Here is a 13,462-nt window from a genome sequence, read left to right as displayed (position 1 = left end):
GAGGGTGAAGGTGGCTTCATAGAATGAGTTTGGGAATTTTCCCTCCTCTTCAATTTTTGGAAGGTTTGAGAAGGACTGGTATGAGCTCTTCTTTATATGTTTGATAGAATTCCCCAGTGAAGCCACCTGGTCCTGGACTTTTGTTTGCAGGGAGGTTTTTTGTTGCTGATTCTATTTCACTTCTGGTGGTTGATCTGTCCAAATTATCTATTTCTTCTTGATTCAGTTTTGGTGGACTGTATGTTTCCAGAAACTTGTCCATTTCTCTAAGTTGTCCAATTTATTACCATACAGTTTTTCACAGTATTTTCTGATGATTTTTTTTTAAATTTCTGTGGCATTTGTTTAATTTCTTTATTTTCATTTCTTATTTTATTTGTGTCCTCTCTCTTTTCTTATTGGTGATCTTAGCCAGAGGTGTGTCAATTTTGTTTTCTATTTCAGAAAACCAACTCTTGGTTTGATTGATTTTTTCCTATTGTTTTTTTTTTTTAAATCTCTATTTTATTTATTTCCTCCTGGATCCTTATTATTTCTTTTCTTCTGCTGACTTTAGGTTATGCATGTTCTTTTAGGTGATAGGTTTGGTTGTTTATTTGAGATTCTTGTTTTTTGAGGAAGGAGGCCTGTATCGTTATGATCTTCCCTCTTAAGACTGCTTTTGCTGCATCCCATAGATTTTGTGTCATTTTGTTTTCATTGTCATTTCTCTCAAGGTATTTTTTTAATTTCTCCTTTGACTTCATTGTTGACCCATTTTTTTTTAGTAGCATGTTGTTTAGTCTCCTTGATGCCTTTTTTTCTCATTTGTTTTCCTGTGGTTGATTTCTAGTTTCATGCTATTGTGGTCAGAGAAGATGCTTGGAATAATTTCTGTCCTCTTAAATTTGTTGAGGCTTCTTTTGTGCCCACGTGCGTGGTCTATCCTAGAGAATATTCCATGAGCACTTGAAAAGAATGTATATTCTTTTGGGGGCATCCCAAAAATGTAAAGTCCTAAAAATATCCTAAAAATATCAACCAAGTCCAACTGTTTTATTGTGTCATTTAGTATCTCTGTTGCTTTATTGATTTTCTGTTTGGAAGACCTGTCCAATGATGTAAGTGGGGTGTTAAAGTCTCCTACTATAATTGTATTCCCATTAATTTCTCCCTTTATGTCTGTTAGTATTTGTTTTATATATTTAGGTGCTCCTGTATTGGGTGCATGTATTTTAACAAGTGTAATATCTTCATCTTATATTGATTCCTTGGTCATTATATAGTGTCTTTCATTATCTCTCTTTATGGCCTTTGTTTTAAGGTCTATTTTGTCTCATATGAGTATTGCTACTCCCACTTTCTTGTCATTTCCATTTGCATGAAATAATCTTTTTCCGTCTTCTCACTTTCAATCTATATATGTCCTTCACTCTAAAGTGGGTCTCTTGTGGGCAGCATATTGTAGGCTTTTGTTTTATTATCCAATCTGTCACTCTGTGTCTTTTGCTTGGAGCATTTAGTCCATTGACATTTATAGTAATTATTGATAGAAGTGTGTTTGTTGACATTTTAAACTTTGTTTTCCAGGTGATTTTGTATTTTTCCTTTGTTCCTTTCTTTTCCTTTTTGTGGTTTGATAATTTTTTTTTGTATTAACTTGGTTTCTTTTTGGTTGTGACTCTATTTTATGTCTTTGATTTGTGGTTACCCTGTTTTTCAAATAAGTTAACCCCTTATTATATCTGTTTCCTTTAGACTGATAGTTATGTAGGCTCAAACACATCCTAAAAAGAATGAAGAAATGAGAATAAGAGAGAGGGAAAAAATCTGTATTTTCTTGCTCTCCTCTCCTACCTTTAATAATTTTGATGTCCTCTTTTACATCGTCACGTTTAATCTGTTCAACTCATTGTAGTTATTGCATTTGCAGTTATGTTTTTTCTTCATTTCTTTAACATCCTGCTTCTTTTCTATTTAGAGTAGACTTTTTCAATATTTCTTTTAGCATAGGTTTAGTATTGCTGAATTCTTCTAGTTTTTGCTTGTCTGTGAAATTCTTTATGTCTCCTTCTATTCTAAAGGATAATCTTGATGGATAGTGTATCCTATGTTGCATCTTTTTCCCATTCAGAACTTTGAATATATCTTGCCACTCCCATCTGACCTGAAGTGTTTGTGTTGAGAAATCAGCTGAAAGCCTAATGTGGGTTCCCTTGTAACTAACTCTTTGTTTTTCTTTTACTGCCTTTAGAATAATTTCTTTATCTTTAACGTTGGCCGTCTTAATTATAATATGTCTTGATGTAGGTCTGTTTGGTATTTTCTTGTTTGGGACCCTCTGTGCCTCCTGTACTTGGATATCTGTTTCCTTCTTTAGGTTAGGAAAGTTTTCAGTCATAATTTCTTCAAATACCTTTTCAATTTCCTTTTCTCTTTCTTCTTCTTCTGGGACCCATATTATGCATAGTTTAGCACATTTATATTATCCCATAGGTCCCTTATGCTGCTTTCATTGGTTTTTATTTGCTTTTCTGTCTGCTGTTGTGATTGGGTGACTTCTGTTTTCCTAGTCACTTATTCATTCCTCTGCATTATCTAGTCTGCTTTTGACTGCCTTTATCTTGGCTCTTCTCTCAGCCACTGAGTTTTCTGTTTTTAACTGGCTCCTCTTTATAGTTTCAATTTTCTTTTTATAGTTTTCTGTCTCTATTCATAGTCTCTCTTATTTCCTTCAGTGCTTTTATTACCCCCTTTGAAGTCATGATCTAGTAGTCTGTCAAGGTGTATTTTGTTCATTTTTTCAAGGGGTTTCTCCTGTTCTTTTAATTGGGAGTGGTTCCTTTGCTTCTTCATTTTACTTATATTCCTTTGGCTCTATGGATTTAGGAGTATCAGTTATCTACTATGTTCTTAAAGGGCTGTTTTTCTTGTTTGTTTTTATTTAAAGTGGGAGCATTCCTGTGTAGACTGTGTGTGTCTGATAGTTTTGTTGCAAGGCTGTTCTTAGTATGGATGGTTGCCGCATCTTTCTTCCATGTGTATTGACTCTTATCCCTTTGATGGGAGGTGTAGTTGGTGTTTTTGTGATCAGAGCCTGCCTTGATTGTTGTTGTTGAGCAAGGCCTCCTTTTTGGTTCTGTTGTCACAGCCTTGACATGGGCTGGTTCTGTTCCCCTGTTGCTGGAATAGAGGCTTCTAGTCCCATTTGTGAGCTGCAGTGTATGGTAGGAAGGATTGGAGGGCTTCAGCTGGGAAGAAGAGTTGCTGAGTATACCTCCGCAGGAGATATCCACTGGGAAGTCCCTTGTTGGTGTTGTCTGTCACTTGTTATGTGGGCTTACAGGGTACTCTTTGTTGAACTGCCTTTGTCCCCACCTTAGCTTGCAGAAATGTAAGCCACCTGCTCTTGTGTTCCTCAGTTTCTAGGATGCCAAGACCACCAGCACAGATTTGCCAATATCAGGGTCTAAGATTTGCCATAGGGAGCTTACACCTGAATCCATGGTGTGCCAAAGGGTCAGTGCAGACCCCAGCCCCACCTCTGCATACAGTACAGTATGCTGGCCTTTTGTAAATACCCCTACTTGGCTTGCCGTGCACCAGAACTCCACTCACTGCCTGTTCATCAGAGAGACTTAGGTTCACAATGGCACCAGAGGAGCAAATTCACCCTCTCTGCCTGGGGCTTTAAACAAATCTCAGTCCCACCTATGAAGTTGCTGTGCCCCTGGGTATGGATTCAGCTTTCAGCCCTACCTCTGTGCAGCAGTGATGGCTATGACCCAGCCCCACTTTTCTTCTCTGGAGAACAAACACACCAACAATGGGAGCCCAGAGGAGGCAGTGACTGTGGGGAAGCTGTGTTGCACACCCATCCTCCCCACACACCATCAGTGGTGCTTTTTTATGGGGGTCCCAGCCTGTTCTGTTTTGCACACACCCCCAGGGAGCACTCACATTTCCCTCCCATCCCTTGAGGCTGCCTTGTGCCATGGGCCCCAGCCCTCTCCCTGGGCTTGTCATTGACCTCCAGCAGCCAGTCCTGGCTTGTCCCTGCTGCTTCATGTCTAGGGCTGAGGATCTCAGGGACCTGCTGTGCCAATTTCTCTTAGTTCTGTCTCCCAAGTGGCTGCCACTTTCTCCTCTGAGCCTCAGAAGCTCGACTTCTGTCCCCACTGACCTCCTGGCTAGAGAGGGGGCATCCCAGCATGAGGGTGCCTTTTTTCCTTTGCTGCTCCTTCCCCACAGGACTGGTCCCTCACTGATTTTCTTTTTCTTTTCCTTTTCCTTTTCCTTTTTTTCCTTTTCCTTTTCCTTCATTTTGTGAGAATCCTCCAGTATTTCAAAATGAGAGACACTCTGCTGGAGTTCAGTAGGTGTTCTGTGAGATTCAGTGGGTTTGTAGATGTAATTCTTGGTGTATTTGTAGGAGAGGGCAAGCTGTGAATTTCTCTACTCTGCCATCTTGGCACCTGCTCCCCCCCACCTAGAAATTCTTATACAGAAATTTGTCTTACAAAAAAAAATTATCAGGTTAAAATTTACATGTCATGAAATTCAACTATTTTAAGTGTAATGGATGAAATTTTTATTGCCAGTATATGAGTAACTAGATTATTTCAATATAGAATCCTCTGAATTAAATAATATTGTCTTCAACTTTAGGGTATTAAGGACATCTAACATGAAAATATTTAACTATAAGGATAACCTGAGGTCATTTAAAATCTGTTTTGCTTTCAAAAAGGATTGCATATAAATTACTTTAGAAATTTCTAAATAGTTTAAAAGACTGCTTAGCTATTATGCCATTCTGTTCAAGGCCAGTAATCCTAGTCTCTCATTTTACAATATCTTATTATACAGAAAAGTGTTCTTAAGGTTTTAGGGAGGATCTTACTAAAGTAAACATCCCCATTAATGTTGCTATTCTGATTGTTATTTCTTTGGATATTTTCATAGAATTAGAGATATTTTAAGGCTAGAAGGAGCCTCAGAGATAGTATTCTGTAATATTTTCACTTTATTGATAAGTCTGCTGAGACCGGGAGAGTTTCTGATTTATAGTAGGCCATAAAACTAACAAGTAGCAGAATCAAGACTTAATGACCCAGTGTGACTTACGTTAGGTCAGCTGTGTATTGTGTAGACTCAGACTAGTAGAAAATAACCTTGGTGTCCTTTTTTCCCCCTGAAACTGGTTCATAAGTGAATTTTTCTCAGATAGGTATGGGCAGAGAGATTTAAATTGGATTTGTGCAAGACTCTTCTTTGAAATGTTCTATGTAAAAATCAGCTGTCTCTGCACATACTGATGATGTAGCAATAATCTCAGTTCTGATTAACAAGATGAGAGGTAAAATGTCATTTTAGCTTTTGCAATTTACTTAGTATTAATAACTTTTATGTTAATTTTGAGTACAATTAAATTAAACTTGTATCAAAATCATCTAGAGCTTTATTTATACATTATATGGACTAAGGAATAGAAATATTTATGTCGCTAGTTTATAAAAGACAAAAGAGTATTAGAAAATACAAAGGCACTGGGGAAGGGTGTGTTTCAGTGTTAATAAATTAGCATGGAAATACCATGTCCCATACCACAGGAGGAAGAAAAAATGTGTGTGTGTATATATGTATGTGTACATGTGTAGCCAACATAAACACGTAGACATACATGGGATTATTGTCAAATATTTACCTTTCTAATTTTAGTAAAAAGTGAGTCAACAAGTACAGTTTTAATGGAAAGGCTGTAGAGATACACAATGCTAGATGCTAATGTGATTTACATTAGGCAGGCAACTTCAGTGGCTAGAAAGAGGAATCTAACGTTTTGGAGAATAAGGAACCTAGAATCACTTCCAAGGATTTGATTTAATTTATGACCTGAGTTATCTGGACTTAAAACATAATGTACTTTTGCTGTGTGATAGTTCAGGTATTCATCTGTGTCAGTTAAGTGATATGGGTGATATGAAACATTAACTTCATAAATTTATCGTCCCCCTTTTTAATGTTTTCATATATAATATTTTTTTTTTGGTTGTGGTTGTCTATTCCAATGTGGTGCTGACAGCTGTGTGTTTTCTTGTAATTGGCTTTTAAAAAAATAATAATGGTGGATTGTAGAGACTGCTCTGTGATGCACAGATTCTTTAAACGGTGTTCTTTAAATCTGAACTTTAGGTATTGTCTGTGTGGCCTGATGCTGTTTTGTGATTGACTGATTTAGATAACTAATTTACCCCATCTCAATTATTGTATCTTTAGACTTTCATGGTCATTTGATTTCTTTCCTTCAATTAAAACAAGCAATTAAATAAAATGCTTCCCACTTTCTATATATATCTAACATGATTAGCAAAACTGAATTATAATTAATGTAATTTTAATATATCTAGATTTGTTATGAGGAATTATTCCATTTCTCAAGATAGCCTTCACATTTGTTAAGGTTAAGGTTCACATTTGTTAATAGGTCACTGATAAAAGATACCTGTCATTGTATTTCACCACCTAATCCCCTACTCCCAACTGTCCAGATTAGAAAAAAATATGTTGTTCTTCTTTAGTAGATGACTGACATGAGTTAGTTTTATACATTGTCAAAATAAGCATAATTGCCTTATATTTCGTAGCTTATGACCCATTTATATTTACTTCTAAAGTTCGAATGGAATGGTTATTATTCCCTGAAATAAAATACATATTTGAATGCTACCAATGTTTTAGGAATTTCAAAAGAACATTCACTTAGTGATTAGATTTTTGTTGATTTCATTAGTACAAGATCAGCAGTACATTTTGTCTCTCAATTGATATATATTTTTATTACCCAGAAATGTAAGCCTTACATTTAACGGAAAATGTACATTCAGAAAAAACAAAACTGATTTCCTGTTATTTTTAAGCCCTAAGTTTCTAATTTTAGAAACCATTCTTGACATGTATCTCTCATAAGAAACCTTTAAAAAATACTCTTTTACAAGTACATTTTATTTAAGTTTATTTGTAGCCATAAGTAGGGAGTATTTTAAATTGGAAGGCCTACTTCCTATATGGTGGATTTTTCCTTCCTCTATCTCTTTCCATTTTGATGCACATTTAGCCTTGCTGTGCTTCAGTATTTTTCTTTCCTTTCAAAGTTGGTGCTTGCGTCTGCTTTTTATTCATTTATCCTTTTTTAAGGAAAAAAATTGGAACCCTTGCACTACAGATGATGTGAAACTCTAAGGTAAACAATTATTGTTCAACTAAATATTGATGGACAGCCACTATAAAGTGGAATTATATGCTGCACCATGAGGGATGCAAAGATTAATAGTCTAAATAAGTTTAATAACTTTAATTTTATAGATGTTTTGTGGTTTTCAAAATTCTCAGTTGACTCTTCTCTAGTAAGAATAAACCAACCCAAGTGGAAACTAGTTTGCCACCCTCTTTGTTTTTCAGTCATCAGTACAAAATGATATAATTTTGCAAACCTAAGTATTCTGCAATTACTTTCCAATGTGTGCATCATTTGATGTGTTTTGACGTTTACATTGTTTTTACTGTTAGCCTTCTTTCAAATTATGCTGATGACTGGCATTGTTTTCAGTGACCCTAAATTCATTACATGAGAAGGGTGCACAAAGATACTTTTCCAGATCTCTGCATGTATGTTTTAATAAATCTGTAGTTTAAATGCTTCTTGGGGATTTCAGTGTGATCAAACTGGCTTATCTACCCACAAATAAAGCAAATGTTTGAACAGATGGATATTGCATTATTACATAAAAAACAAAAATTTAGGCTTTTAAAAAATCCCTCTTTTTTTGTTTTTATGTGTTTTGGGGAGGTATCTACGCTTAGTTCCACAGTCTTATGAAATTATTATAATAGAGTTATATAGTATGGATTCCTAATAGATTGTCATCAACTCTTTCTTCATCTGTTAAAGAGATGATTTCTTCCTCCTAATCAAATCAGTTGTCAAAAAATGGAGCAGTAGTGTATTTGGTAGTTCGTTTTGTACTTAATCAGTATGTTTTTCCAGTGTTAAAGCATTGTTAGCTCCCTGAATTAAAAAGATGATCACAGATTGTAGAGGTTAGAGCATATTATTTTGGTTTTGGTTGAGTCTTCATAGGTTTTCTATTTATCAGCAATTGCTTTGAAGTTCCAAAAATAGCTCATAATCATCCTTGCCTCAGATTTGTCATTTGATGTTGGAAAGAACAGTGGTCCCTATTTCAGAGTTATTAAATCTTCATTTTACAGTAGCAACTTTTTTTTTTACACAGATCAGCTATAATTAGGTACTGTGTATAATTTTGCTAGGGCTATTATAACTAAGTACCACTAAGGTGACTTAAACAACAAATTTATTTTGTCACAATTCTAGAGGCTAGAATTGTGATCAAGTTGTTGGCAGGGTTGGTTTCTTCTGAGGCCTCTTTGCTTGTCTTGTAGATGGCTGTTTTCTCCCTGTGCCTTCACATGGTTTTCCCTCTGTATGTGTCTGTGCACTCATCTTTTCTTCTTATAAGAACACCAGTCATATTGGATTAGAGCCCACCCTATTGACCTAATTTTACCTTAGTTACTTCTTTTAAAGGCCCTATCTTCAAAGACAGTCACATTCTGAGGTACTAGGAGTTAGGACTTCAGCATATGAATTTGAGGGGACATGTTTCAGCCCATAATACATTGTACACCTTTTTGTTTTATTAAATGACATGGTATTTCTGACATTTGCTATCCTCAAGTCCACATTTTATCTCTGTATCCCCAGTGTGTAGCATAGTGCCTGATACATAGCATGTACTTCATGAATGTTGTTGATTTTTTGAGTGAGTGAATAAGGAGAAAAGAGTGTATTATGAGAAGATAAGGTGATACATTACAACTTTATTATACCAAGATAGGAAAATTTTTTGGAAGATGATTGACTCTTAAAAAATAAATGGATCACTGAGAAGTACATTACTACCTTGTTTTGAGCTAGATTGCAGCCATTCTCAAGCTTTTGGAATGGTGCAGAACCAGAAGAAAGTGAGGTGAGAGAAGGAAGGAAGGTTGCAGGTGAGAAAAAAAGGAACATTTTAATAGTAAGCATCAATTAATGTAGCCTTGGGGAAGCTGAAAAATGTCAGGCAATAGATAAGAATGGGATAAGGAGCAGATGAAATAAGAAAGACCAATATTGGAAGTGATGGTACAGGAGGGTGTCAGATAATTTGATGGTACAAAAGAGGTGGTAGCATACAAATACTAAAACACTTCTGTAATAAGTAGCTATTTGTGTGTGTATGTGTGTATATATTTGTGTACATATCTATCTATGTAACTATATCTATCTACTTTAGAAGCACCTAAACAGTGTTTTCTAATTCTGACCACGTATTAGAATCATCTGGGGACATTTAAAACAATACAAATGCCTGAGCCGCATCCTAGTTCTAATGAACCATAATCTCTGAGAGTGGGACCCAAACATATGTACTAAATATTTATTCTATAAGTGATTTTTATTTGAAACTGGGGTATTATAAACTACTGTCTACTTAAAGGCAAACTAGCCATGATTCAGTAATATAATACATACAGTTGTTTGCCTAGGAATATATGTCTATAAAAGGAAGATGGCCAATCAGTAAGTTAATATCAGCATTTTTTAAAGTACAGATTCTGGGGTTATTATGCTCTTCATTTGTGTTGAGTAAAACACATTGTAATAAAAATACTGATCCTGACTAAATCTGATCTGGAAAAATATTTATATCCCTCATACTCTAAGGAAAAAAAGGCTTATATTATTAAATATAGGTATATTGTCATCACAAAGTCACTTCTATTCAAAATTGACGTAATTCCATTATCAGGAATGAATCTCCTGTGTCCCTATTTCCTTTATATATTAAAAATAAATTCTGCGTACGTATTTTTCTGCTTTTAGAAGGTATTTAAAAATAATTTTGAGGTTTCTTATTGATTAATTTTACCTTTAAAAATCTTTCTTTTTATACTCAGTATCACTAACTATTAGAGACATGCAAATCAAAATTACAGTGAGGTATCACCTAACACCTGTCAGAATGGCCATCATTAGAAAGACTACAAATAATAAATGTTGGAGAGGGTGTGGAGAAGGAGGAACCCTCCTACAGTGTTGATGGGAATGTAAATTTGTGCATCCACTATGAAGGACAGTATGGAGGTTCCTTAAAAAACTAAAAATAGACTTACCATCAATCCCACTCCTGGGCATATATCCAGAAAACTATAATTCAGAAAGACACATGCAGCCCAGTGTTCACAGTAGCACTATTTATAATAGCTAATACATGGAAACAACCTAACTGTCCATCGACAGATGAATGGATAAAGAAGATGTGGTATGTGTAAGACACACACACTCCCACACACACAATGGAATATTACTCAGCCGTAAAAAAGAATGAAATAATGCCATTTGCAGCAACATGGATGGACCTAGAGATTACTATATTAAGTGAAGTAAGACAGAGAAAGACAAATGCCATATGATGTTGCTTTTATGTGGAATCTTAAAAAAAAGATACAAATTTTATTTACAAACCAGAAATAGACTCATAGACATAGAAAACAAACTGTGGTTACCAGGGGAAAAAGGGGGAGGGGAAGGATGGATTAGGAGTTTGGGATTAATGGATACACATTACTGTATGTAGACTAGATAAACAACAGGGACTTAATGTATAGCACAGGGAACTATATTCAATTTCTTGTAATGCACTGTAATGGAAAAGAATCTAAAAAATATATGTATATATATGTATAATTGAATTGCTTTGTTGTACACACGAAACTAACATTCTAAATTGACTATACTTTAATAAAAAATAAAAATTAAAAATCTATCTTTTTAAAAGTAAGTTTTTCTTCATTTCCTTTTAATGAAATTGTTTGGTTTTTTTGGCTGTCTGCTCCCATAAGATCAAACAAGTATTGTGCTAATCATTAGGAATGCAGAGGTGAATGTGATATTACCTGGATACAGGAAGCTCACTGTCTAGTGGGAGAGAAAGCCAAGGTAATAAGTTGTTAGGGTACAGTGTAATGATATTCTATGGTAACTATCTACTGGGGGAAGTTGTCATTTCTAATCTATAGCATTTTCATATTGGAAATTTTATAGGATAATGCTGCTGAAAATCAAGACATACTGCATTTTTAAAGGATGGGCATGTGTGGATTTTAATTAAGAAAAAAGGCATTGGACACCCATTTGCATTTGAAGACTTGCTTAGGGTTCAGTGAAACTAAGTAGAATACAGTTGTTTCCTGGCTCTAAACATTTTTTAAAAACTGATGTCATTGTGACCCATGTTTATAATGATGATCTTAAACATGGCAGAAACTGAAGTGCCTTCTTAAACATAAAAGTACTGTATTGTGTTCAATATAATATCACAAACTTGGAAAGGACCTTAAAGAACCATGTAACATAATCTGTTTGCCATGTGAGAACACTGAAGTAGAGTGGTTTGTGATTTGGCCGAGGCTGCTTGGCTTATGCATGACAGAGCTAGGAGCAAAACTTAGTCTTTTGACTCTTCTACTAGCATTCTTTCCACTGGAGAAAACTTCCAGTTAGTATGATTTTGTTATCTTCCATGCTTTGAAGATCATTACTACATTCGTAATATGTGGTGTAAAACCAGTTATCCACAATATTAATAATAGTATACAATTTGATGTTGCTTTTGGTGTACATATATTGTATTGCAAAGGTACATACAGATATGCCATACTTTAATTCCAAAACATCGGCTACAAAACAGATGAATTTGCATTTAAAAAGGTACTTGACTTTTTAAGAAAAAGACCCCTTCAAAAGGGGAAACTCACTCTCATAGCTACTTAAAAGACTTGGTGACATACTATTTTGATATAATAGGAAACGTTCACAGACATACTTTTTTTTTTCCAGACATACTTTCGGAAGTTATTCTTCATTTCTGATTGATTAGTGGTTCCGAATACCTAAAACTAAAATTCCTCTGCCAGATATCCCTCTTGAGAGAGTGAATATCTGACTGCCTATGTAACATGGAAGTTATTTTAGCTGCCATGAAGTCAAGCTTACTTGGGACCATGCTCTTGTCCATTTTTGGTCATAGTCATCATTGATTAATCAGTTAATTAATGGGTGAATTGATTGAGAACATTCTTGCTATCCAGACCAGAATTTATATGATATATTGGAAAGCTCCCATGGTATAGATTTTATATGTTCTGTTTACATAAAATTATATAATAGGGGTGATGGTGGTAGTGTATCTCTATGTGTTAGAAGACTGGGGAAATGGGGATACTAGTAGCCTGAAAAACTCTTAAGCTAATATTGAAGGAGTTAGGTATTAAATTATCTCTGATGTGATTTCTAAATGGAGCTAATCATAAGATGTTACAACTATATTTTACCGTTGCTTGGATTTCTTTTTACAGGATGAAGGAGTTGTTAAAGAAATCCCTATTACTCATCATGTTAAGGAAGGGTATGAGAAAGCAGATCCTGCGCAATTTGAATTGCTCAAAGTTCTTGGTCAGGGATCCTTTGGAAAGGTAATGAATGCTTTTTACCACATTTGTTTTTCTTCTAAACATTCAGCAAAAGTGTACACATAGGTAGAAATCTGATAAATGTGCCATTTCTAAACTTGTCAAAGGTTACACACGGAGGCAGCTCTAATTTTACTCCTTTTTATTTCTGTTGTACTTTTAACCCCATTTCTTTATACTTCTCAATAATAATATTTTCTAATCCCCTGGGATCACTGATTTCCCTAGGACAAAATATAGCTTGCTATTAATTAGCTGCCTAAATCAACATAGTTTGAGTTTTGTGAAGATGGTCTTTTCTCTGTTCACATGCTAGAATGATCTCAGCTTGCACTCTCTTGGTGATTTCATCTATATTCCTTAGCTCTATCACAGAATTCACAATGTACATATTAATTCATGTATGAATACATGGATTAATCTATCATCTGTTAAAGCAAGTATGTGTATAAAGTACAACAATGGTAAGTACTGGGTGATACATGGATTATGTGAAACTCCTGCCTTCAAAGGGCTTAAATTTCAAGAGAGAAAGCAAAATTCAGGAAGATAAACTGACATTCATTATTAAAATGGTTTATTAAGTGCTTAATGGCATATGATTCTTGGAAAAGAAGTATGTAGGTCGGGTTCCTGACTTTTGTACCCCAACATTTGAAACATTAAATATATTGCATATACACATTAAGTAACAGCCTATAGGAAACAGCAATAACAGCAATTTAAGGGGAGGAAGATAATGAGAAAATTATAGGGTGGCTGAGATTAATTTCAAAGTGAAAGGTAAGGCAGTTGAGGATTGCTTATTTATTATGCTCTGAAACATTTTAAAAGAAAGACATTTAGGGGTGGGAGGGTATAGCTCAGTGGTAGAGTGAGTGCTTAG

The 13,462-nt window shown here is 35.0% G+C and overlaps 1 protein-coding gene across 8 annotated transcripts in view; it reads left to right on the top strand.

Moving 5' to 3' along the window:
- RPS6KA6 (ribosomal protein S6 kinase A6) overlaps positions 1-13,462 on the top strand; it is a 151,094-nt gene that overhangs the window by 59,254 nt on the left and 78,378 nt on the right. For all 8 annotated transcript variants that reach the window (XM_032474770.1, XM_032474774.1, XM_032474769.1 and 5 more), the window contains one exon: positions 12,463-12,579. In XM_032474770.1, the coding sequence (XP_032330661.1) occupies positions 12,463-12,579 (117 nt within the window). The remainder of the gene's footprint in view (positions 1-12,462; positions 12,580-13,462) is intronic.

Source organism: Camelus ferus, chromosome X (genome assembly GCF_009834535.1).
Source record: "Camelus ferus isolate YT-003-E chromosome X, BCGSAC_Cfer_1.0, whole genome shotgun sequence".
NCBI lineage: Eukaryota > Metazoa > Chordata > Mammalia > Artiodactyla > Camelidae > Camelus > Camelus ferus.
Note: the sequence above shows the minus strand (reverse complement) of the source record. Positions and strands in the feature narration are given on the sequence as shown.